Source organism: Xiphophorus maculatus, chromosome 3 (assembly GCF_002775205.1).
Source record: "Xiphophorus maculatus strain JP 163 A chromosome 3, X_maculatus-5.0-male, whole genome shotgun sequence".
Taxonomy (NCBI): Eukaryota; Metazoa; Chordata; class Actinopteri; order Cyprinodontiformes; family Poeciliidae; genus Xiphophorus; species Xiphophorus maculatus.
The window spans coordinates 26,467,511-26,495,368 of record NC_036445.1 but is presented as its reverse complement, the minus strand read 5'-3'; the positions used below and the strand labels follow the sequence as shown (position 1 = coordinate 26,495,368).

At 40.8% G+C, this 27,858-nt stretch overlaps 1 protein-coding gene across 1 annotated transcript in view; it reads left to right on the top strand.

Moving 5' to 3' along the window:
- Nucleotides 1–27,858, top strand: part of rspo2 (R-spondin 2) — a 75,878-nt gene that overhangs the window by 7,854 nt on the left and 40,166 nt on the right. Inside the window, exon 2 of the mRNA XM_023330351.1 lies at nucleotides 25,403–25,591. Within this exon, the coding sequence (XP_023186119.1) occupies nucleotides 25,403–25,591 (189 nt within the window). The remainder of the gene's footprint in view (nucleotides 1–25,402; nucleotides 25,592–27,858) is intronic.

The following is a 27,858-nucleotide window of genomic DNA, read 5'->3' as shown; positions in this document are numbered from 1 at the left end:
AAGTGTGTGTTTGTGGGAGAGAGAAAGAGAAAAAGTTTCGGGAACAGGTGGATTTTCTTTTTCCGAGCTCCATGAACCTTCTTTTCTTCCTTGAACAATCACACAAAGTGTGTTTGTATTTGGAATGCCACTCAGGATCATCAATCCCTATTTTTAAATCACATTTATTCAGCTCGACCTACAAAAAAAAAAAACACTAAACAAAAAAAAAAAACACTTGAGAAAGACTAGCTCCTTGTTTGACCCGTGTGTCGATCCTGGGCTGGAGTGGAGCTCCTGGTCCGAGGCACTCTGGTATCAGATGAAACCATGAGAAAGGATCCTCAGTGCTGAAAACCCCAGTAAGGGAGGGGAAAAAAATATGGAGTGGCATGAACCTTACCCTTGAGATACAGACACAGACTCCTTTATGGACACTATTTCATTGTGCTCTTCCCGGAAAATGTAGTTCTCACAAAAAGATGATTGAATCTGAAGAAATTTACCTTTCTTTTTTTTGGTAAGGTTAGCAATTTATTCCCATATAATCGAATTGATACCCAACCACAAACTTCACTGCATTTTATTGGATGATTTACGTGCTAGACCAAAAAAACAAACAAACAAAAGTTATATATATATGTATATATACACACACACACACTTATAAAACGAAAAGTGTAGTGTCCATTTGTATTCAGCAAATCAGCCAATCCATCACTTTAGTTCATTTGTATAGCACATTTCAGCAACATGGCAGCTCAAAGTGCTTCACATCATGAAAACATAAAAAAATGTCATAAACACATCCTACAGTCACCCATTGTGAAACCAGTAACAAACATAAAACTTTTTCAAGTGCCATCACTAAAAACACCAACCTTTTTTTTTTTTTTTAAATAATCCTTAAGCAGCTTTGGTGGCAAAACATAAAACCGCTCCCACGTTCTCAGGCGTTTTGTGATCTGTCCACTGTCAGCGGACAGTTGAGATTTCGTAGCCGAGCGTAGCAATTGCGTACGTTTCTCGTGACAAATTCCTTCATTTCCCACAATCCAAATGGACACAAGCAAGCTTGACGAGCTAGTTGGAAGCCTAGCCCTGTTCCTTCACACTGACTGTGCTGAACGTAAGATATCGCTCTTGCTTTATTTCCCAACCTTTGTCTCAAGTCTTTTGTGGCCCCTGAAAGGTCGTCCTCGTGGATCATTTCACGTCTAGCTCCATCCATCTTCCTATCATTTCTGTCCATTAGAACAAAAGTATTCCCATTGCATGTTGCCTTCACAGATAAGATTTTGTTTCCAAGCCTAACTCTGCTTACTCCATTTACTGACTGAATGACTTTTGAAAACAGCTGGTTGCACTTGACTTTATTTGGGTGTACCAGAATAAAAGAGGCTGAAAACCTAATTACGCTAGATGGAGGGGTGGGGATGGTTTGGAAAAAAAATTGAACTCAAATGTTCCATGTTGTGTTGGTCTATCGCGCAAGCACACACACACAAAAATCTAATAAAAGTTGTTGAAGTTAATGGATTTAAAGTGGCAAACCGTGGAAAAGTTCAAAAGTAGCATAAATATTTTAGCAAGGCGCTGCGTGTTGCTTATGTTGGACAGTTTTTTTTTTTTCTCACCTATTAACTCCCCGGATTCTCCTGGAAGTAACCCTGCAAAGCCTTGGAGCGTTTCTGTTTTCCTGGAGGGGACTCTCTCTTCCACCCTCAGTCGTTGTCATCAGAGGATGCCTAATGCTAGTAAAGCCAAGCGCCAAACACATGGTTTTGATCCCAGACTACATTTTACCACGCAGTAAAAGCTCATTTTGTTCGGAAATGTGAAATAAAATAAAGTTATTGTATCAAATCCTATAACACTTCCCACATTTCCTCGCGGAGACTGGAAACTCCTCAGCAGCGGACGAAACCCCCCCCCAAAAACGACTGCAGTATTCCTCCATGAGTATGTGATTTTTTTTTTTTTTTTGCTGCCCTCACCTATGCCCGCTTTCTCGGTTGCATACTCCCCCGCAGCAATAACACCTTAATATGTTTCCTTATAAAGCTTCTAAATATGACCAGCCAATTTGGGGCTGATTCTCTCAAGTTTATTGCACCATAAAGATTGTAATGTTGGGAATCATTTCTGAGTGCCACACATAAACGGGCAACACAAAAAAGGCTCCACAGGTAGGAGAGCTGCCCAGAGCCGGAGATGGCCTCGGGCTCGCGGCAAACTGCACTTCCTCTCCAATTACTAATACACTTCTCTTAAAGAATCCAGCGAAGCGCTGTTTAGACTTAATGGTGTGAACACAATAGGCACCCATTGTGCTGTTCTCCTCAATTAATCCAATCACGGGAGTTGTTAAAATAAACCATTTCCACTTTACTTATTATAATCGGGGCAACTGAATTAAGCGTAAATAGGTGGACATTTTAAGGAACACGGATATTTTTGGCGAGCCAGATGCTAAGATTAAGGATCTTATGGTGTCAATATTTTTTTTGTGTGCCATTCGCAGTAGTTTTTTTTTTTTTTTTTTTCTTTACCCAAAGTGAAAATGGCTTTAGTGGGATCTACTCAGCTTTTGGGTGGATTACAGTCGATTCACAATTTCCCCCCCCCCTTTTAGAGTCGGAGTGCAGTCCACATCTCTGTTTCTTTTAATTCCCACAGATGCTAAGATTGCATCGCGCACAGGTGTCTTACCTCACCCAGCCCCATTTTTGTTCAAATATTTTGGGTACGTTTCACAAAAGAATTCCGCAAGTAGGTAAAATTTTGGCGAATATGTTGCTAGTTACGTTCCGCCGAAAAGTACACAAATAGCTGGGTCTGCGAGTACCAAACTCTTTCAAATTGAAGAATTGAAAGAGTTAATTCCAAAGTGGTGGGCTTTCTGCCGCCGATGAGGCTTTTAAGGATAATCCACAAATTTTCAGCGGAGGTGAGAGCTCTCCAAATATTTTAATGGCAGTTTGCTTTATCCATTTCAAAACATATTTTAATGCGTGTTTGGAAACATTTTCCCGTTGGAGGACCAGACTGTCTCCAAGTCTCAGCAGTCTGGCCGATGATATGAGTCGAAGTGTAATTTTGGTACGGTGCCTATAAAAAGTATTCAGTCCCTTGGATGTTCTACCCATTTTCATTGCTTTTACAAATCCATCATGGTCAACAAAATTAACATTTTATTTTATTTCATATTTTACAAAAACATGAACACAAAACAAGAAAAACACGTTGGTCGAAGTGGGAGCTGATTTCCACAAAATAAAAGTACGCAGCTTAAAAAAAACCCATAAATGATTTAAAGCCCTTTAAGGTGACTGACCTAATTCAACAGAGGTCCAGCCCATTGGTGCTACTAGTCCCACAAAGAGTTTATACTTGCACAGGGGAATGTAAATACCTAGTCTGACTCATTAAACAAACATAAAAAAATCCAAATATTAACACCTTTATAGGCCTTAAACAGGGGTCGACCTGTTTAAAAGTTCCTCATGTAATTTCATAGATACCCTAAATATGTAGCTGTAGGATTTTAGCTAAACAATATCTATCAGAATGATGCTCAGCACAAATCTCTCTAAATATAGATATTTTCTGCAGTGGGGTTAGCTTCTATTTTAGGAACATTTTCCTCTGAGCATTTGTGGTTGAGTAGTCTCCTTCGCATCGGAAGGTTCCAGACTGGGTGAAATAACCCCGAAAGCATCTCAGCGGCTGTATTTATTAGAAATATTTGAATTTTCTTAGTAGTAAGGACGAGAACTTCAAAGTTTCCTTTGAAACGGCAGGACATCCTTAATGATGGGGGAAAGGACAGGATTCCATTCAGCAATTTCTTGTGGCTGCAACACTTAGCCTCTGTGAAACAATGCGGTAGGAACCCATTAGGAAAAGTCCTTAATGAGATTTTTGTGGGATATTTTCTTGAACAGCTGAAGTTTTACTTCTCCAGACCAACATCCCAAATTAGTGGAGATGTGTCTGGATTCTTTACTCGCCGCAATTTTCTTTTCCTAGCTCCTTATGAATTTACCATCTCCCTTTAAACTTCCAAGATTTAAACTTCTGAAAAAACCGAGGTAGACTTACAAAGGGAGGGGAAGAGGGAGAACAAAAAATAAAATAACCAAAGGTCAGGATTTTGACTTTAATACTAAACAGATACTTTGAAATTGATAACTCTCTTCATTTTTTATTGATATTATGATGTAGTCCAAATCCAATTGTGGTGCACCTAGCCACCCACTGTAGGAACTCACTGGTAGAGGGAGTGGAAGAAAGTGCAAAAACTGTATAAACTCTCCACGTGCTTGCAGACCAGTCTCTAATCTCTTGTGTTTCCAGAAGACTTTGCTTTGCCGCACGCTTGATCACTGTCCGCATCGATTTGCAAAAGCTAGAAACTAGTAACGAAAATTGTAAAAATCTGCACCATTCTTGGGAAAGTAGGTACACATAAACACAGCCCATCTCTAGAAAAAAAAAAAGCTCTTCGAAACGGTGTCTGTTCCAACGGCTGTAACAACAGGGAGTCAAGGGGCTGTGGATCCCTGCCCCTGTGCTCACCCCTTAACAAGCGACAGATGGGAAAGACTCCTTGTTCACCCTGTTCCTGCTTTTATAGGACCTCTAATTATGCTTACGGACCACATCAAAATAGAGCTCAGCGTGGTATGTCTTTGGAATAGAGAGGAAGCAAGTTGGCCAGATGCAATAAAGCATTTCTCCGTGGAGCTCACCTATAATTTAGAGGCCAGGGTGAAGAAATGGAGAGGTAAAGGTAGATGTGCGGAAATCTCCACTTCCCCCCGTAGACCATGTCGCGCACTCAATCCATCGTTCGAATGTGTTGCGTTGATAGATGGTCACCTTCCTAAAAACAATGGCTTGAGTCGTCCTTTGCCTTAGGTCATTACTTTAGACAAATAATTTGTTGATAACTTTAAAATCATCAAACTCCCAAGCATCGTGACAGACTTTTGCTAACTTGCAGCAAAGTATCCAACCTTACCTTCATCAGCAAATGTGTCAATGTCCAGATGTGCAGAGTTGCAGCAAATAGGTGTCCCTATGGTTATTTTTGATTCGCTTTATAAATTTTACACAACTTTCCGTTGCCTTCCTTATGACATAAAATCCCAACAATGACTTTTTTGGCAAAAGATTTAACAAAAAAACAAACATTTAAGGGCTTATGAAATAACATTTAAGAATCCATAAGCTGAACTTGTTTTGGCTTTCGGTCTGGTTAAGATGGGCAATTAGGCATCCTTTGGAGAATATAAGGGCTAATTCTCCAAACGAGGCATTGCGCGCACCTTAACGTGAACATTTGTTGCCGTGTTTTATTTAGAGATGTTACCTTTAGAGTTGCTTGGCCTTGCGGTATGAGGAGGGAAAGGCCTCATGACTTCCTGCGGAGTGCAGAAGCACCCGGCGTGTTTTTAATCAGCGACAAGGCTGGGAGTCATTAGTGGGCCTTGATGCTTAGCTCATTGTCTCTCCGGCTCCCTCTGTGAAGGGAGGAGACGGTAGGGAGGAGGATGGGTAAGGGAGTGGGGTTGGGGGGGCGGGGGGGGGGGGGGGGGGGGGTGAAGGACGAAGCGAAGGCAACACAACATGTAAATTTCTGTGGTGAGAGAAAAGAGCATGTGAGCGATTTGAGAGAGAGGATGCCCAAGAAGCTGTGAGTTATCACAGAGGATATCAGCCATACTACGTCTTCTTGTAATGGAGGGTGCAGAGTGGATCATTATTTCTGGAAGCATGGGAAAAAAAGAAAAAGACTCATTCTGTAACACTCGTCACTCAGATCCACACGGCCGAGGGATCTATCATCCTTACAGATCCTCGCTGTCTGTCTTTAATTTACACCTCTCTAACTGGCTTGAGGTATCAAACTGTGAGTCGGTACAGTTTGTTCTCTCTCGTCTTTTTCCTTTCCTTTAACATGTAGAGAATGTGGATATACATTTTTTTTATAAGATTGTTTATGTTCTACCTGTCTTTCTTTTGATCCCACCGAATTATCCTACTCTGCTGTTGCTGGTGGGATTCCCTGCAGCTTTGTCTTGGGCTTGTTTCTAACTGGTCAACAGTCATTATTGCCTTGAACTCCCACCCTTTATCCCACACAGCAACACAGTCTATTGTCAGTGTTTGTTGACTATTATTTGATGTTGTTTGCCACTGGGGGGCAGCACAACAAGCTGTTAAACCTGCATGTTGTTATCCATGAAGGTAACGTGCTGAATCTACTGTGCATTTTCTTATTAACATACTCAAATCATAAAGTGTACCATCAGTAATCATCCGGAACTGAAGTCCTGGGACAATGGGTTCAAAATGTCCAACTTTCTGTGAAGTGGTTTCTCCTGACATTGTGGAAACATCTTCTGTTAGGCACCGACAGTATCGTTTCCTTTCCTTACACAAATCTATATTGTATTTTGGGGCTAGGAAGGTTTTTGATAGATTTTAGTGATATGTTATAGTTGGTTTTTGTGTAAATTTTTCACCTGCTTTCTTGCAAAAACACAGTGAATGATATTTTTGACCCTTGTCACTGCCACTAAGCCAGGTTTCATGTGAAGAGTTGGGGTGTCCCAGATCTTTTCTGACGGAGTGAAAGGTTAAAGTAGTATCATCTGTTTTTATAGATGACATACGTCATATGGGCAGATGCCCAGGGCGGTGCACAAAGTGGGGGAGCACCATATAGACACGTTGCATGCTGTTGTCTATGTCCAGAAATTTCACTCATGCGCTCAACGCTGGAGGGCAAAAATACAAGTCTTTTACTTGCCACCCGTAACCGTGGAGCTGCAGCAGAACAATTCTGCAAACAAAACGAAAGCAGGAGACGTCGGTATTATTAATTTAGTGCAGCGCGCCACGGCAGAGGGAAAAATAATGCAAAAAGACCAACAAAAAAAACGGTGAAAGATAACTCAACTTCCTTTCTCGCTGTCTGTGTCGACAACGCTACAAACAGACCCGTCGCCATAGCAACCGACTGACAACAGCTCCGCTAATGTATCGGGGTTTAACACCAAAAAAAAGAAACGCGCAAACATTTCCCACACAAAGAACAGAACGTTCAGTTCGTTACAGTGTTATGTTTTCTGGCTCAATATTTATATTTTGCGATTTTTAATAAGGAATCGTCTGAACACACAGCAGTTGATTAGCTCATTGAAACACCTGCTCTACTAATGATCTGTCACAGAACTGGTGTGTGGGTCACTGTTCAGTTTTTTTTTTTTTGTTGTTTTTTTATTCTGAACCGAAAAACGCCAAATTCCACAGCACACAACTTGGGTTGAAGCACCGAGTCAAAAGAAGGGGGTTGGCCAAGACGCTCTGCGTGCAACAACAGCCAGTGGCTATTCGTGTTCCCAAACTAGAGTTTAAACAAGTGTCTCATTCGCAAAGCATCTGCAAACGAGGATTTTCACCCCAAATTGCACCGCAGTAGCATCTCCCTGAAATTATGCTAACTGCCCACATTAAAAAGAGGTATTCTGACTGGAAAAGTAACTTTTTATTTATGTAAATTAGAATCGGGGCGCAGGACTGGCAGTACTAGTGCGAGTGCAGATAGAACAGCCTTAAAACTGGTCAGTTTTGCACCAGAGAAGTAAAGGCAACATAAATTCTAGCGAAATAAAGACTTGAATCGTTACAAATGGCCTGCAATTTAAAAGTAAATTGTATGGGCATAAGGTCCTGTTGTTTCCTTCTCAGGACATGGACTTTGCGATTATTAAGCGTTTCACATCCAGAGGTTAAAAGAGCAGAAACTAAATAAATTAGGTCTGTAAATAAGACCTGTCCACATTGCAGATTGTGGCTAGGGTTCAGCGAAACACTCTGTCCCCGCCAAGAGTTTTGCTGGGATCAAGATGGAAAACATGATGAGGGAAAAAGAACCCGGGGTGCCTTTTGTTTTTATTAACTAAGAAAATAATAATATTCTGACATTTAACAGTTTTGCTCACTCTATAAATATCTTTATGGGCTACATAAAACATGTGTATGACCTGAAACATTAACTTAAATCAGTGCTTTTATCCCCAAAGCATGCCAGTGAAAGAGATTAATAATTCCACCGTAGATGACAACCTGCATCCTTCTTTTTTGATAAAAAAAAAAAAACCAAACATACTTTTCTTGCTAATACAACCAAACATTTTTTGTGCAGCAATTAGGAAAACCTCAATGTATGTCCTGTTACATTTATCCGTTCTGTGATAACTATTTTATGCCGCCTGTATTTGAGGAGGAGATTATATTTAGATTGTTAATGAATTAGCGAGTGTAAGATGTTGACCGTTTCCAGCTATTCATCAGTGTTATTCACTTTGTGCATCAGACAGGAAGGTGGAATCAGATGCTAATTTTGTACAAAGATTGACCTTCTCAAACAATCTCACCACATTGCTCAAATTGCATTGCATGTTAGATTTCTGGAAAAGAAGAAACAACAACAAAAATACCTTTAAGTCTCTTTACGTCAAAATGCTTAGACAAGAACTGCAGGAGGACTCTCATTCTATATGTTTACTATGTATTGTGATTTTTTTATTTTATTTAGGGGCATTTGGTCAGTAACAATCTAAAGGCACATTCTAACCTTCATCTCTCAATTCATAAGAGAAGGACAAACGTTAACAAATCCACAAGCCATCTAATTTAAGCAGATTGTGCAGTCAAGCGGAGAACCTGATAAAAATTCAATGTCACTTTCCTGCTGGAGATTCTCTTTCTAAACTGTATGACTGATTTTCTGTCTCTCATTTCTGTAAAAAAAAAAAAAAATGTTGACTTGACATTACACATTTGATCCTGCTCCAATTCCTCATTTAGGAATTACAAAAGACATGGAAAGTATTGTTTTTTGGGGGGCTTCCTGCCAAAAACAGTTTACAAAAACTTTACTGTAAAGGTAAAGATGTCAGTCTTTGCTACGTGTTTGCCAAAATGGTGCCAACATTTTGGCAGGTCCCACGTTTTCTCAATGCAGTTTAAAAACTCTAAAGGATAGCACAGAGCGACTCTGGTGAGCTCTTCTTATCTTATAAAAAATATCTCTCAAATGAACCTTTAAAAAATAGCTAATTTTAATCACCTACCAGATATTGAAGTGACTGGAACATCATCCTCCAGTTGAAACTTCCACACCAAACAGAGTTTGGTCTGTCTGTCCACTGATCAGAAAAAAGTTTGGATTTTTGCTTTTCAACCTGTCATTCTTACAACATCTCTACTTTCTATAATCTCAGTTATTTACAAATATGCATTCATTTAAATGCATATTCTAACTCTATACCATACAGTGAAAAAGATTAAAAGTTCTGTCTTTTTGCCATGACAGAATATCAGATGTAAATTTGTTGCCGTGACACTCCCACAGGGTTAAAGTTCAGGAATTAAGTAAGCTAAGGAGTTGCTTCTAAAGATATATAGATATTTACAGATGTCCTGAATAAAAAATATATATTTAGTTGAGATTTTTATCTGTATGTCAGACACAAACGGTACAGAGTTAAGTCTCTCTTACTCCCTTGGCCAACATTACTAACACACACGCTTGGGTGACAAGAGAAAAGAAAAAAAAAACTCGACACAAAAGCGTAAAGACAAAGGAGTCCATTAACATTTCTGAAATTCTTTGTTCGTCTTTTTTCCCGTCTCCGCTTACACACTTGTGTTACGATTTGGCGAGCTTCCCCCTTAAATGCATATTATTTTATTTGGACTGGGGCCAGACCTTGGCTGTGTAAACAGCTGTCACCGGCAGGGTTCAGAAGTGAACAGGGTTCACATGTAGTTTACGTGTTTACCAGGTAATGGTTTCAGAGATGGCACTGCCACGGTGCTGTCATGGAAACCAGTAGAGTGTAGTTGGCGAAGGGCGGCCGGTTTGGATGGGGACGTACTTGAACAACGAGCACTTCTGAGGTTGTAATGTCTTAAAAGGAGAGGCTTTTTGAGAACCTCACGTTAAGCTTTTATTTTCTTTCTAAAAATATTTTTGACAAGAAAAAAAAAACTGTTCCTGTTGTTGTTGGCCCGTCCAGCCAGCTGGGGCTTTGCTGTAACAGCAACCAACCTGATTTGCAACACATTAGTAGCAGTGAGCACCAAACAATGTAGCGCAACGTGTTGGTGCAAGACAGGCATGATGCCGCCCTTCTCTATCTGCTATGTCCATTGTACTGATACTGCCGGGAGACTTCGTGACACCTTGATACTTTAAAAGCAAAACCTTGATGAATATAAAGTTCCCCAGCACAATTTACCGCCCTTACTTGAAACAGTTTGGTTTATTTATATGCCACATATCCACACAACTAATATAGTGAAGCACTTTACAAGATGAACGAGTTTGTCATAGTTCTAAAATCTTCACGCTTTCGTTCTGATCAAGGAGATGTGAACCGGCCGATTCCTCTCCGGACTTTTATGAGAAGCATCAACGGAGGCGGTACGGGGGCAAACGAGGATCAATCCCAGGCTGGAAGCAGAGCCCAATCTTAACGTTCAGAGATTAGTTCTATACACGATGAACGACGTAGAACGAGATACACGTTGTGTGTTAGTTCCATAGCTTCCGGCCCTAAATAGATACATCACTGATACGTAGCCTAATCTATAGTGTGGAATAATTTCAGGGTGTTTTGAATAGATACTCCATTGACACACTTCATTATCAACGTAGATTGTCCGGGCGCTGTTCAGAACAATATGCAGTGAGGGGGGTCGTCTTCGCTGTGTGCCACGTATTCCATTGCTCTTAAACTGCGACTTAGAAAAGTATTCACACCCACCTACAGACGTCTGGGCCCCTCTTACAAATAAGAATTTTTCTACCTCAGCAGGTCCAAATTCACGTCCGACTCTGTAGAATTAAATTCCTGCCAGATAAAGTTCAAAACAATGCCGTTAGATTCACTCTATTAAAGCAATAGAGATGCACACATTTCATCCAAACAATGCAAGTATTTCTGTTTGTCAAATATATTTATGGCCAGTTGCTAGGCTTCAGTAAGCCCAGAGGTTCGTTAAATGAACAATAATATTGCTGTTTTGAGACCACTTTCAAGCAATACACTGCTAATGGCGTAATAACGCAAGAACTCATCCTCAACGATCAATAAACTTTAAATTCTAAAGAACATTTAACACTGGAACTGGAAGGCATTTTAAAATATCCAAAATAAGTAAACAACATGACAGAAGCAACAATTTAAAACCAATTACAAAGTCTCTGTAAATAAAATTTTCAAAAAAAAAGAAAAGGGACTAGTTGAGGCGTGCTGTAGTGGCGCAGGGGGTTAGCACGTCCCACATTTGGAGGCCTTAGACCCGCGGACGTCGCGGGTTCGACTCCCGGTCCCGACAACCTTTGCCGCATGTCCTCCTTCAAAAATGGCGCCGGCTCAGCTGACTGCCTGCAGACGCAGGTCCCGTCGTGTGTGTGTTAATCTGTGTATAAAAAAAATTCTTGCTGTAACTGCGAAATAATTTCCCTGCTGGGATGAATAAAGTAATTCTTCTTCTTGAGACCAAAGCACCAGACTGAAGACTTTTATCATCCAGTTTTCGGTAGAAAAAGAGAAGCGAGAAAAACGAAATGGAAATCACCGAGCGCGTTTTAATTGATCATGCAATTAATTGATTTACTGCTACTGCTAGGGTAATTCTGACCTACTTTTTCCCACTACATAGATCACATTTTAATTTTCCCACGCTATCTTTGTCTGATATTAATACTTATTCAATGATCTGAAGAGTGACAAAAACAGAAGAAAAAACAAAACAAAACAATACAACTACTTTAAAAGAGCGAAAAGCCCCCACGAAGTCACAGCAGTGGTTTGCATTCCATCATGAGTAGATTTTCTAGCTGTTTAGTAGATTTTTTTTTTTTAAGGATTTATTGCGCACTCTGGCCGGCGTGGAAATGTCGCAGCTAGCTCTCTATCTTTTGCGTGATCTGGCAAGACGGGGTCAATCAAGGTGATGACAAACGGAGGAGTGTTCGTGAGCTGGGTGGGAGAGATGAAGGAATGCTACATGGGGTGCAAATATGCCAAGCATGCCCGTCAGCTTGACTTGTTCAACCTCTAGGATGCCACACGTCCCCTCCCACACCGAGGAACAGAAGAAAAAAAAGAATAAAAATGCTGGCAAAGTCCCTTTTAAGTGCTTCAGTGAGTGTGTTACTAGACCGGCTGAGCATTAAGCTACAGGTGTGAGAATTAGGTGTTAGATTTATGTGTGATAAATTACCCACATGTGGGCTAATAGGAGGCACTCCACCTTTTTTTCCCCCCCCTCCTCCACCCGGATTTTCCCCTCCTCACCATTTTTTACTTCTCTTCAGAGGGCAAAAACACATTTCTTCCACAGCTTGAGTGAATTTCAGGCAGGGTAAATACATTCTGCACGGTTCCTTTTTACTTCTGGGGCTTGTTTCGCACTTTGCTTTGCTTGGATGACTTTAGGCATATTGATTCAGTGCAGAAAGGTTTTTCGTTTTATTATTGTAAATTATTAAAAAACCTGTCAAGTAGGCTTTTGTCTAACTCTCGCAAAAAACACCTTTCTTTTTTTTTTATTTATTCTTTTGTTTTAAATTCTCCAAGCGCCTTTATTTGCGACTCACCTTTCCTTTCAACGCTGGAATCATTTTTGAATTGCCAAAAAACAAACAGGAGACAAAGTAACTTCCTAAATCTTGCAAAACACCTCCAGGACAGTCGAACTAATCCTTTCCAAATGTGGCGAGAGAATCACCTCTAGACTCTCAGGAATAGCAACTATAGGATGATTTATTACACCTTACAGGACTGCATTTTCTTCGCTTGCTAAGAGCAGGAGGGCTTTTTGGCAACAATTTATAGAGTCGTGACTTATCCTTCTTTTATCTTTGAACCAAATATTTATTATTTTTTTTTAAGTGCATGGTTGTTGACGACGCTGACCCCGCCAACAGACACCACTGCAATCGGGTATAGTGTAAGTGGAGGTGTGTTAGCAAAAAAAAAAGAGCCTTTCAATGGAACACCAGCATTTTTCTGTTTAAAAAAAAAATCAACAGAGATGAATGTAAAACAAAAAAAAAAAAGCTGAGTAGAAACAGGAACCACATGCTTCTTGTAGACTCCTGAGTTGATTCCGCACTCGGTCCTTTTACATCAATGCCCGACCCAACCAATCTTTGTGCTACAAGGAGGGACTGGAAACCCAAAAATAAATCAAAAACATGTTTCCATATTGTTTCGCTTTTGTCTTATGCTGAGACGATGCTAACGGTAGCAGTGAAAGATAAAAAAAAAAAAATTGTGAGGATCTGGGACACGATTCAAAAATATCGCAGGGGATTTGCTCAGCAGAAACAACGTTAACAGACTCACGAAAAAAAAAAAGTTACCTTTTGACATGATCCCACAACACCTTTTTTGCGGATCACACTGAAAAAAGAGAACGAGTGATTGAATTGGTCACAAGTAATCAAATGAAGTTAATCTAAATTACTTTATAGAAGCCATTAAGCTTTCAAGGTAAATAAATGTGAATGAAGTAAGTATGAGAAACTTCATTCCATTTTGGCGACCAATTCTCACTCTTTTTTTTTTTTTTAAGTTGGGTCTCCATTCTCTTGTTTCACTACATTGTTCGATGCAGCGACAACTATCCAAAGCAGCTCGCAGTTGTGAAGTGAGAGCTGCATTTGTATTCAGCCCCTCTTTGCATTCACACCCTGGAGAAAAGTGATCGTGGTTGTATAGAAAGTCCATCTGTGGGTAATTTAATTTCGGCGTTAATACAGCTTTTCAGTCAGTATCTCAGAGATGCAATCGAAAATGAACAAACGGGGGCATACACTGCAAAAACACAATCTTACAAAGTACTTCTGGTCTAGTTTCTAGTGGAAATATCTCAGTACACTTGAAACGAGACAAAACTAACAGATAACCTTTCAGCAAGATACAAGAGCTTGTTTTAAGTCACTAATTCCTTGATATTGATGAAAAAGTCCTATTGGCAGATTATTTCACTTATAACATGGGAAACAAATGTCTTGTTATAAGTGAATTTTTTTTGCCAATGAAAAAAAGTACTTTTTCATCAGGAATTACTTACTTAAACTCCCATTTCTTGCTGAAAAGCTACCTGCAAGTTAGTTTTGTCTTAATTCAAGTGTACAAAGACATTTGCACAAGAAACTAGACCAGAAATACTTGGTAAGAGTTTTTTTTTTTTTTCCAGTGTACCAGACAGGCGAGGATGGGTTACAAAAGAATATCTGAAGCTCTGAACAAAGTCTGGAGTCCGTCTACCTAAACTCAGGTGGACAAATCTGTTGCCAAGACAATCATCAGTCATGCACTCCACAAATCGGGTCTTTATACAGGACTGCATTTTCCACAAGCAAGCATATTGTAGAAGGCTCTTAAGACACATCGAACCCACCTTGATGGTGGTGGCGTCTCGCTTTGATTCAGCATGGACACTTTAAGGTTTCAGTTGATGGGAAGATGGATGAAGCTGGACAGTCCCGAAAGATGAATCCTAAATGCTAACAATCGCAAGCAGCCAGCGCCGCAGTGGGATGGTTTTAAATCATTTGTGTCCAAAGTGCATCTTCGGGGACATTTGCGGGCCCTTCCAGGGATTCTGTGCGATTCTGTTTGTCCGCAGTTCAAGAATGGCCCAGAGTCATTTCTCCAGGCCGTTGACGGTGATACGATTGAAGCAAATGAATTCAAGTGGAATTATCATTGATCAAATAAATAAATAAAAAATGATGCAGGGAAATTAAAATGGTACTAAGATGGAAAACATAAAACAACAAGAACTATTCCTTTTTTAACAGCCACATTTTTTGCATTCATTTTAATTTCATGGTTCATAGCAGCACAAGCATCCAGTAACTTTCACTTGAAAGTAGAATTGGGCGCACGCCTTAATTAAATTAGGAAAAACAAGAGGGTTATAAAAAATGAAAGAGGGATGTCATGTTTTTGCAAAATAAAACACATCTGAAATGATTTGCAGATAGAAATCAGGCGAGTACGTTTAATTCATTTGACAATATATTGATTTTGCATTTTTCATAACAAAACAAATCAAAAGTTTGTGGCCAACAACTACTTTTACTTTGACAATTGAGGTCCTCTATGCAAAATGTTTCAATACCCTGGTTTAAATGAAATTATATCCAGATACTAGGATGGTCCAATCAAAGTCTAGTCCTAAATCCAATTGGAAATCCCCCCGCCCCAGATTTATTTTCATTTATGTTCATGATCGCTCACTATCCAGCCTGACTTAGTCTGGGCTAATTGACAGGGAAAATTGAGAATTTCAATAGAGAAAAACAAACAGTGTAAGCATGTATGCTTAGATAAAATAAAATAAATGAAAATGTTGCTCGTATTCTAGTTTTTGAAACAAGATGTCAGTCAGTAGTTGCATATTCACTGGAAGGTTGCTATAGGATTCAAATCCATGTAGTTTCCAAAGACGTCTGCTTGTTGAACGCCCAGGTCACATTTTCACGTTCAAGCAGTGGCAAGTAGATTAGTGACAATAAAGTGCTTAGTCTCTTCTAAAGCCTAAATCCACTCCATTGCATCGAGAAAAAAATAAATAAAATAAATCCCATTCTTTGTGTAATGTTTTTTACATTAAATTGTGTTGAGTGGATTCAACTGACACATTTGTTTGTACCGAGACCACTTGAAAGCGACGCTGTAAACATATCAAATGCACCGCAAGAAAACAAAACAGACCTCTTAAATGACAGTAAAATATTTGTAGCATGGATTCCCCCCCTTTGCTGCAACAAAAAAAATATAGAATTTTATTGTTGGAGTATTTTGTTTCAATTATGTCGACACTGAGCGGGACGATTTTCTGTTATTATTAAAACTCGAATGGCGTATAAAAAGAAAACTTTACGGCTCACGCGGCTCAAAGTGAAAAGCCATTTCTGTTGTTTGACCACCACATCAAGGCTTCTGGGTTTTTCCTTCCAACATGCTCATGGAGTTTTCCTAAGTAGAAAATGGACTGTTGCGGAGAAAGTGCTTAATAATCAGCGTGGCACAGTAAATAAATAAATGAAACAACACACAAAAAAAGTCAGCTTGCAGGGCTACTTTGACATCAGTAATCCACCAGAAGGAATGTAATAAACCTAGGAGGTAGACATAAAGAAAGCAGATCAGTTCTGATCTGACCTGAACAATGTGGTTAGACAAATATGTGATAATATTGACTCTCATGGTCAAAGGAAGCAGTAAGAAAGAAGATGCTAAAAAGAAATTATTAGCTATCTTCCCTTATATGAGGAGACCCATCCACCTAAGTTCTCTAACTCTAAAAGCAAAGCGGAAAGATATTTTTTTATCTAATAGATGGGAAAGACAAACTAAGTTAGCTTCTAAAAGCTCCACAGATTTCGCTTGCTCATGCTAACGGCATAAACCATGTTAGCTGGGTCTAACCGTGAGAATATGATGTGCATTTAGTCACCTTTTAGGTCTCGTCTTCGAGCAGTTTACTGTGACTCAGGGTGTGAAAAAAATAAATTAAAAAAAATTACAGTTTTTTGCTGCGTCACAACATGCCATGTTGCTCCTGTGATGTTGCATGGATAAACAAAGTACCCGTTGATTAAAGTGAAATATTATGAGCCCACCTTGGAAGTCAGCTATTTTCTGAATGAATCAGAAAACAGGTAGAACTGCCATCATTTAGAGGCACTACGAGCATTTAGCATGCGGAGGAAAGAGAATCTTCATTAGCGCAGACAGAATATCTGCTGCAAGCGTCTGCATGCCAACAGGAAATGTTTCTGTGGGGCTATAACTGTGATATTTGAGTAAAACTTCCCTCAATTTTGGACCAGTTGTGAAAATATGCTTTATATATTGCGTCGTAGAGTTCGTACTACAGAACTTTAAATAATGTATGGCGGGGTGTGTGTTTTGCAATTTTTTAATGTGTGTCAATGTGATTGTAGAGTGCGATTACGTTGAGATTGTATTTCTTCCAATTCAATTGATAGAAAAGACAGATTCACAATAACATATTCCCGGGTCGAGCATTTTCGACAAGTTGCAAAAATACATAAAATCTACTGCACATTATATTGCATATACATTGCCACCGCATCAAGTCATCAGTTGAAAATTGATGTATTTTTTCATATCGCATTGTGCTGTACATCAGGCTAGAAAAAAAAAATCACAATGTCTTTCCAGTATCGTGCATCGCTGAGAACTAGACAAAACATAGCGATTATCATAGCTTATTATTTTAACCATTCATCGTTATGCTTTACATTTCTACTGCAGGAGCATGTGCCTCCCACCCCGCCCATGTGACACAAGAACCTCTTGACAGGCAAATGTGTTTGCTTAATCTCAATAAGCCCAATAATTAGGAGCAGACGGAATCCTGAATTATAGACATGTGCATACTGTATGATTTGCTTTCGCAAACCGGAGGAACAAATAAGTAAATCCTACAACCTGACTCTTCCCATCTGGAAGAGTTACGGGCTAAAACCAAAACAGAAATGGTCCGCCTTTGTCATTTTTAAAGCAGATAGCACTTCAAGATCTTCAGGAAGTTAAGGCTCTGAAAGGTGTTCGTGTCGTTTCATCGCACACCAGCTTGGACAGGGTCGAAAACGACGGCTGAACTCCGGTGGAGGTTGCGGACACCGTTCCAGAAATGCAGCGGCAGCTTCGATAGTTTAGTGCAGGGGTGTCAAACTCCAGTCCTGGAGGGCCGCTGTCCTGCAGTTTTTAGATGTGCCACAGGTACAAAACGCTGGAATGAAATGGTTTAATTACCTCCTCCTTGTGTAGATCAGTTCTCCAGAGCCTTAATGACCTAATTATTCTGTTCAGGTGTGGTGCAGCAGAGGCACATCTAAAAGTTGCAGGACACCGGCCCTTGAGGACTGGAGTTTGGCACCTGTGGCTTAGTGGGTTGAAGAGCTCCAGAAAGCGGCTGTTTAGCTGCAGCCTTGCGCTGTCCTGTATCTGCCCTTTCTCTTAAGAGGAGCAGACAGTAAGCCTACACCATCATTTAGGGGGTGTGGGGGAGGGGGACAAGTGAGCAAGACAATAAACAATCTTTGTCTCAGTGCCATGAGGAAAGCATATAATTCTGCTGGTGGATGCGATGCTTTCCACATGAGAACGCAGCCCATTTTGATCTGCCAATGCTTCCAAACCCCAGGTTCTCTCCTTCTGCTTCGACATCAGATGACACAGATAATGCAGTCATATTGAAGAATTCCTTTGAAAAAAGTGTTATGTCCAATATGTGCCCCTCCATGTTGTACTGTAGGAGCCAACAAAAGACAGTGTGTTTTCTGGATAGTTACACTGACAGTCTGTGTTATTAGATTTACATACCAGACGTCCTTGGAGGAAAGGAATAGTGCTGTGAGAACAGGGACAGTTGTGTTTCAATATGATCTTCTAGGTTCCATCCAGTTGTCCATACATCCATTCGTTTCATATATCTGGTTATTTCTTGCAAGAAGATCAGGTTTGCTGAGGTTAGGGGGTGTGTGGGGTCTGGGGGCTTTGGTTTACCTCCAAGAGTCAGCTGGTGAGAGATGGCATGCACCACAGGAACCCCAGGGTCTCATTTCTAGCAATTATTTATTGAGCACCATTAAAGTTAAACAGGTTAAACTTGTTGCCTTACAATTGTTTTACTTTTGAAGTATAACTATGCAACTGACAACTTCATAAATAAAACATAAGTGGATAGCTTGCCAAAAATGTCCAACTCTGATGTGAATATGTTTCTTTAGCTTTAGAGTTAAATTCATGAGCATGGAAATGGCTCTGAAGGTATTTTACCAAAGGAGCCCTATGAAAAGCTCACATCGGTAGATATCTTCCTCCTAATGTTAAGGTCAGAGGTCTAAATGAAACACAAATTATGTGCAATTTACCTTGCTAGGGTTTCGGGTTACATGAAGTTGGAATCGGTCGTTCAGAATCGTTTTATGGGTGCCGTTAGGCGAGCAGAGGGGAGGAAGTTAGCTTGCCATTGACGTGGGAGGATTTGCCGTGTGATTGTCGGGGGTTTTGACAGCCGAAAGAGCAGTTTGTCATGCTCACTCACTTTGGAGGAGAGAAGAAACCTTCCAGAGATGCAGTTTGGTTTTCTGATTGATATAACTAACGCCGTAGTTTCTCTGGACTTGCGTTTGCAGCAAAACCTCCCAACGTGATGTGTGGATGTCAAAGGAACACAGTCCAGATTGGAAACTTGCATTCTTAAAATGGGGTCCCTGACTTTTCAGAGAAAACAAAACGTTACCTCAAAGTCATTGTCTCACTGAATATCTTAACGATTATTAGCCTGTTTTATGAGGTATGAGGGTTGAAATAAACCTGATGCTTTTATGTTTTGAGCTACCAAGTCACAGCTCCATAAAGTGATTTACTGAATGTAAGGCCACTTAAGCTTAAAAAAAAAAAAAAAAGAATTAGTCAAGACACAGAGGCTTGAGGATGTGATGTACTGATGACAGGCAGTCCATATGACCAGTGCAGTTTTAGAGGCACTGAAATGTACGAAAGGTAGGGTTGTTCTTACTCTTTTCAATGAACCAGAAGTGCTGCCAAAACACTCACCTAGTCCTTGCAGATGAGTCCCTCGCACCTGCATAAACAAAACAAAAGAGTAGAAAATGTTCACTATTCAAACAGTATTAACTGATTCCCACTTACCATGTCTATTTCTAATGAACATAGCAGGTTTAGCAAATTAGGTGGACATTCACAATCTGACTGTTGATATATGAAAGGCGAGAGATAGCTTATCGAGGGGCTAACTGCTAACATTAGCTAAAAGAATTAGCTGTTAACTACAGAAAAAGACAATTTAAGAACATTAGGATACGGACATCAAGGACGTAGTACCAGTGTACATCTTGCTTACCTTGATAAGGATTTTTGCTATTTTCTTTAGTCAACAACTGCTAGCAAACTGTGTAGCATACGTTAGCACCAGTAGCCACGCTATGTCCAAATGTAGCAGAATTTGCCATTCTAGAGTGTTTAAAAAATTTCTACCAAGTCTATCTTTACCTAGCTGTAAGCAGTTAAAAAGTGGATTTGTTTTAGGTGAGGTAAGCTAGCTTGTAGCTTACCTGTGTAACATACATAGTCACGTTATGTCCTAATGTAGCAGAAATTTAACATGTTTTAAAAATTGTTACGTTATGTAGTTATAAGCAGTTAAAAAATGGATTTATTTCAAGAAAAGTAAGCTAACCTGTTGGTCAAATTATTATCTGGCACAACTTTGTCTTTTCAGATGCAAATTAGCAAATGGTGTAATTGACTCCATTTGGAATCAACAATCTGGCTGTGACAGCTTTATTGATAGCTGAGGAGAAGAAGGAAGAGGATATGCGAGGGGTTCTTCATGTGGTTCCTTTACATCAGCGGCAGCTTTGTGGCAGCATTTTGCCCCGTAGCCACGACGAACCGAGGCACTTATTAAGTCATTGTGTGAAAATAAAAAAAAGTCAAGCAGGCTTCCGCGCAGATGATCGTACACCCTGCTTTTCTGTAAATACAATACTTGAGGCCCTACAGCGATCCCTTCAGAAGTGGGAACTGTGGATTTGTTGCGTTTCATGTAATGTACACTCTGTGGTTGAAACTGTAAACGACGTGAGTTCATCATGTGCAAAGGACCACCGCTTCTAATGATGTGTGCTCTCCTCTCTACGGTAGAGAAAAGCCTACGTGAAAGCGTTCAAGCCGGGTGCCCAGTGGCTGCATCTCTTCTGCATGTCTGGGTCACTTTGGTTTTACAGGACGCGCCAAAAGGCATTACATGATTTGCGAGAGGGGGGAAAGAAAAAAAAGAAATGCTGCAGAGGGCTGTTGGACATGTGTCAAAATACAGTCTGAATTCATTTGCACTGGGCTTCAATGTGCAGAAATGAGGAGAGAGGCCACATCAACAACTCCAAATGCATTCCACAGCAAACTAAACATTCAGAGCTTAGGTTCCCGCCAAATTACGCTAAGATGCAGCGGGGAGGAGGGCAAAGAAAGCCCCTTGCTAAAGTTGAAAAAATCTGATCCATACAAATGATAGTTTTGTAAGAAAGTCTGACGACAGATTGATGTAAAGCACGCTAGACATTATGCCTGTCGTGTGGGACGTGAGTTGGACAGCGCCGCTGCAGACACTGTGAATTGTGGCCTCTTTCCTGACATACCTGTGGCCTGAACCTCCAAACCTTTCCACAGACACACACACAAAAAAGCTAATCTCTCAAGATCAGCACTATAAGAGCTGCTCTCTTTTCACTGTGTGCAGCCATTCCTCCCACCCTCTTCCCCCTGGCCGTGCAGTCAGTCCAGGATGTGGGATATGCTCAGTTCAGACGGTGTGCGGTCGCGTTATCCTCAATCAGCGTGAATTTTGAGATTAACAACCAGCAAAACAAAGCTTTGGCAACGGGGGTCGAGCGGGGTTTGGGGGCGGAAGGGGGTTGCGTCGCGAACCCGGGTCTCTATGAACGTTTGCGCTGTTCGACCGGCAAGTGATCCTGCGACCACACAGCCCCGCAACGGTATTTTCTTGTTAGGGAGTAACACTGTCAGTAGTGACAGGAATGAACCCTGGAGAAAGAAGCTGGGGAGAGAAGCTTTTCAGCCTCAAGAGTTCCCCGCTTCTGCCAAGTTGGCTTTCCCATCCTGTCAGCGTTGCACACAAAGCTTGGCGAGGGCGGCCGCAGTGAATGCGACCACGATAATGTGATCGTCAGTTCGCCGTAAACGTATTTAGACTTTGTATTACTGAAAAAAAAAAGAATTCTAAAGTCTTAAGGTGTGGTCCGGATGGTTACATCATTTTACAGGACGAAAAGGGCTGACAAATTAAAATATGAAACATATGCGATACATTCGGGCTGCAGTGTTACCTGCCAGGTGGTTTTATTGCAACTATGGGTGAGACGCTGAACTAAACCGATACAGCTCTAATTGGAAATAATAACATCTCAAAAAAACACCGAACTGACATCTGAACACGAGACAAAGATTTCCATTTGAGGATTTCAGGAGCCAGAATGAGGTTTTCCTTCCTCCTTCATGTCTTCCTGAACGGGTGCCGACTTCAGACGAACCATCAGCAGCCCATGTGATACGCAGAGCTGGAACTGTGTATCCCCAGGACTTGTTGTAGCTGATGGAGTGTCACTTTAAACCTCAACCCCAGCAGACCAGCAGAAACGCGTTCTGATTAGCACTTAATCTGCTAAAGTCGTCCATTGCAGCGTCGGGAGTACGAACGCGATTCGGTTGAGGTGACCTGCCTCTCTGCTCTTGAGGCTCAAGATGAATGCGAAGAAAAGAAAAAGAAAGAAGAAGCCGCAGACATTCACTAAGCGATTTTCACCTGATTGCAAACTGTTGCTTGCACTAGATCCACTTAGCAGTGCTGGATTTTTTTTTTCTTTCTGAAAGAGAAACCTAATATGCAGATCTATGGCCAGTAAGTGCAGACGTTGCTCTGCTCTGATCTGCCTCTTAGGTTTTTGTCCAGCGTGCTCCGCAGTGTTTTATGGAGCGTTGTGGTAGGTCGCTCAGCGCGAGCGCCCGCCCGGGTCCTGCGCACGCGATATTTCAAACTTTGGCCGAGATCGGCTCGGGTGTCTTTCGTATCGGATTTGCCCGAGGACATTTTCCTGTAAACGGGACGCTGAGGAGTTTACGTTGAAAGTCGCTCATTGTGGAATGGGCCGTCTTTTTTTTTTTTTACTGGCTCCTTTGTCTTCCGCAGGCGAGCGAGGCCGCGGCCAGAGCCGCAGCGGTTTTGAGGGCTTTCATCAGCTGTCTCAGCACAATCATTTAGGAGGCCAGCTCTGACCAGAATTAATGCAATATTCACATCCATAACCAAGCATCGTCATTTGAATTCTGAGAGGGGAACCAGAGTTTGCATGAATGACAAATTGTTGAGTTGGACATGTTTACTCTGAGTTAAAGAATATCCTACTGATGCATCTATTATGGGTATTATGGTCTACTTGTGTTGTATTCTGCTGGGCTAGCCCGCCCACAGTTAAATTTTGCCTTAAGTTGTCCCTGTCTGCTAAAAAATAACAAAACAACAAAAAAAACCCTGACTAGCTGGGTAATGTCAAGCGTTCTGATCCATTCCTCTTACGAGTTCCAGCTCTCTTCTGTAACTACTGTTTCACCAAATACAAGAATGCCGTGTCATGATCTGCGTTTTTCTTTTTCTTCCCACCTCTGATCCAAGTGATTTAGGAATATTCATCTGCCAATGCCAAGTCCCGACCCAGCACATTATTAAAATCAATTGCATGTACGTGCTTGAAAACTGAGAAGCAGTGCAATCCGCCCCATTTCCTCCCATGATTTCCGTCCTTTTTTTTTTTGTTTCTTCTTCTCTAGATTCACCATGCAGATTGCACTAAATATACACATTAGCGAGCCCGCCACTCGAATCTGGCAGATGGAAGCAATGTGCACCTGGCAGCTGTCTTTAGGTCTAAAAGTGACCACAGAAATGGGGGGGGGGAGGAAGTTTTACATTTTGAAGAACTCCACTTCCTGATCTGACCAGGCGGTCTTCAAAACGTTGAGGAAGAACATCGGACTCGAAGACAAACAACTTTGCAATGTCCTTTTTTTTGTTATTAAATGACAAAAAAGACTGCAAGACCTGCCTAAAATAATATAGAAAAAAAATCACAGTATGTGACCTACACAAATATACTAGAAGTGTCATAACTTGTATAATAGTTTTAATAAGAAATGCAAACAAAAACCCCACTTGTGCACAGTTGCATCCCGTTAACTGGCCCATAATTAGCAGGATTGTGGGTCAATTAATTAATTCCCCCATAAAAAAAGGTATTTGATTTTGGTACACCCTGCACCGGACCACCCACATTACTGTGGTTCCCTGCATCGCCCTCCCCATTGTCCCGCACCCAAGTGGCACCAAAACAGGCAGATCTAATCAAATATGCTAATGTTACGCACACCTTACTAGAGCCCAGAACCAATTTGATCTTTTGCCACGTCCTTACAGAAATAATATTCTGCTCCATAAAACACAAAAAACACTGGCCTATTACATATGCTAATTTTCCCACTCAACTTGCACAGCTCCGACTTTTTGAGAACACCAAGAAATTTGCTGTGGCTCAGATTTAACTCAGCAGAAATTAATGCCTCATTTAAATGTGGCCAATCTGTGCTAGGGCAGAGAGACACTTGGGGAAGCCATTTCAGGACAAGTTGTGCATTCGCGTCCTGTGTCAGAGTAAAAAGCGCTCGCAAACTCTGGCTTGTAGCGTCTTTAAATAATGGTAGTTAGCATGCTTACTCTGTGTTCTGATTGGACTCGGTGTCATCTAGGCATATCTTAATGCATGTGTGGACAAAAATGATAATACTTGCCTTTCTTTCCTTACTTTTCCTACAAACTTTGCTTCCAGTGTGATGGTTGTGTCTCAGCTGCTGTTTGCACAACATTTACTATGTTGACATGTGGAATTGGAGGCCTTATGGCCTACACAATTGCTCATTCCCTGTACATATTAATGGTAAGGTTGCAAATAGCTTTGATTAGGATGGAAAAATCTGATTTTTTTAAGCTCAGCAAAGTCACATCCATGCCCCCCAAAACACAGTTTTGCCTACTAAAGCAGGTTGTGGTTGTTAAGATTATGCTTCTTTCTTGGTATCCAACTAATATAGTATGCCGTACACCAGCAACTGGAATCAGAAATTGTGTTTTGTCAGAAACCTCTGGTATTCACCATTAAGTACAGCCTTGATCAAGACCCCAAGGCAATATTTATGATTGGGTTGGAACCTCCTGAATCCTCAATGCTCTTTCTACAAGGAACGAGGCACTGACATTACATGGTGTCCAATAATGTGAAATTATTAAGGTACATTATGCCTCTTTTTAACCCTCCCATGATCTTTAGAAATGGGGTCATTTAGACCACAGAAGTTTTTTACTCTGTGCGCAGTCCGGTGGGATCGCACTGACCCCATATGTGCCTTTACGAGTTTTTTGTTCCGTTTGTAGTTTCGGGAGTTGACGATCTGACGGGACAACCTCCCGCTTCCCCGCTGTCTGACCGTGACATTTGTCATCAGCTAAGGCCGCGAGAGGGTTAGTGTATCCAGCTGTTTTGTTGCTCATTGACAAACATTTGCGACTATTGCTGAAAGATTTCAGTGCGAACATTAAACATATGTTTTTTATTGACGCATTTCACAGTCACACTGGACGTGTTATAGCTGATATCGTCTCATTAATCATTCTTCTTCCTCTCTTACAGCTAGCTATGGAGCTTACCCCATCTGTAAAGGCTGCTCAGTGTGCTCCAGGGATAACGGCTGCGTGAACTGCCAGCCCAAACTCTTCCTGTTCTTGCGAAGGGAGAGGATGAGGCAGTACGGCGAGTGTCTTCACGACTGTCCAGCCGGATACTACGGCATGCGCAGCCCTGAAATCAACATGTGCTCCAGTAAGAACCACCACCCTTCACCCCAAACTCTTCCCTACCTTCAATCCCACCATGCAGGCCTTGAACACATCCCCCACTTCAGCTTCCCATTTTCCCACAGTGCTTGATTTACTGTCAATTATCAAGAGGAGACTCACATACCTCACAATTTGAATGGTTTGTCTGTCCGCGCAGGTTGACGTTAGTGAAGCTTCATCTTAGCATCGTGTCCTTCGGGATGAGCCTGCTGTTTCTCATCCGTCTGTAACACCATCCTAACCCTTTAATCCAAAACATGCCCAAGTTATGAGGATGTCTAAAGGTACAGAAATCCAGGAGACGTCATAAATAATTCTGAAAAAAACAGTATCACTTCAGTTTGTGCTCCTTTGCCACGATGCTATCTCAGAACTTCAAATAAATGTTAATAGTAGGAAAATTTAATTTTTTAATTTTGATTTCATTAAATAAGATAAAAAGTTATCCAAATTAATCCAGCTCTGTGTAAAAAAAATAACTAATTGACTTGTGTTAAATCTTAAATGAAGTGTCAAAGATATGACAAATTTAGTTTTCACCACTGAGTGCACGATGACACACCTGAGAGGTCTTAGAAGAACTCAGAAAAGCAGTGCACTATAACCTCCACTTCCCTTTGGCTATGGTCGGAGTAAAGAAAGAGGCACCTCCCCCAAAACATTAGCAACCATTTCAGAGTTCAAAGGCTAAAACCACAACTGAGCAAAAACCAATATTTCATTTGCCAGAAAACATTTTCATGAGCCAAAGGCAAAAAATATTTTCGTCGACGGACGAGACAAAAGTGGAAAACAGGTGAAGGAAATAATGAATTTGAAACAAGCATGAACTCTTTCGCCTGGAAAAGGATTTACGAGGAAGCCTGAATGCAGTTTTCATTGCCTCGGTTTTATTTACTGTTTCCGAGATGAAAGCATTTTCCATATTTTGGCAATCGTCGCCCCTTTGTTGCAGATTTTTTTATGGCATGCAAAACACGTTTTGGTCTCCGGCTTTAAGAGAGGCCACACCTTTGGTCTCCGTGGAGTTCTGGCTTACAGTTAATGAAAAATCCAAACAATAACACTGACAAATCAAAATGTTCTCAAGCGTGGTTGTTAAAGAATAACACTCAAATCCAATTAAGGAAAAGTACCTTTCTCCTCCTTATGTAGCACCCTGATCTCATAACCTTATGTTAACATTGATTATGCTCGGAGAGACGGAGAGGGACTTTGTAGGTTTATGCAGAGCCCGAGGTGTTGGCTGAGTGTTTCGTATGAAAACAGTGAGAAACTTGAAGCTTTTTGGTTCCCTGAGCCAAACTTCTGACAGACGCACTAAAACCGTATCCCCAGCGGAGGGTATCTGAACCTTAAGGCTGAAATATATGAACATGTACCAACTCCTGAGACAGAAAAGTACTACGTTCTGCTTACCCTCTCACGGCCGGCCTAGAAACAAATAAATCTTTTATGTTAATTCTATCTGCAAAAATGAAACACAAGTCAAAGAAAAAAAAAACAGTAAGTTAAATAGTGAGATCTACAATAGGCAACGTCACCGTTCGTCGAAGATGTGATAAAAGTTGAATTTAATGCCACTAATCCTACGGAAGTTGCGAGAGGCATGCTCAACAGTTTGTTCTTTCCCATTCCCAATAATTTATATTATTATTTGGGAACTAACTGTAAGATTTCAGCTGCTCCTTAAGGTTTCATGGCCGGTCTAGAGTGGATGACCGGTCTAAGTACAGTTCAGAGTACCTTCTGTCAACAACCAAAATCAAGAAAAAATCATTTTCTTGACAAAATAAGATAATCATAAGCCTGCCAGGAAGGCATACGTCCTTCATTGTTGATATGTTTCTACAATACTGTGAAATTATCAATTGTTTCAACATTGGTTTTTTTAGGGGGGTGGCGGGGCAACAATTCTGCATTTTGCAGATTTTTCTCTGTGTCAGAACAGCTTTTTAAACCGGTGGTTATCGAGAAGCTTCTGCAGAACGTGCTGACAGTCTGAGGAGGCAATTCAGTCATTTAAATCAGATGTGTTGGAGTAGGGACAGATCGAAGTGCCTGCCCACGCCAACACGAATAGCTTGCAAAAGGAGATTTTCTGCTACGTTTGAACATCGAAAAACACTGTCTTGGGTAAGGAAAGCTGATTTTTTTTTCTTTTTTCAAAATTGTAATGCTCGTTGCACATATTAAACATTCCCAAATTCTTTCATCTCTTTAAAATACACAATATTAGGCAATAGATAA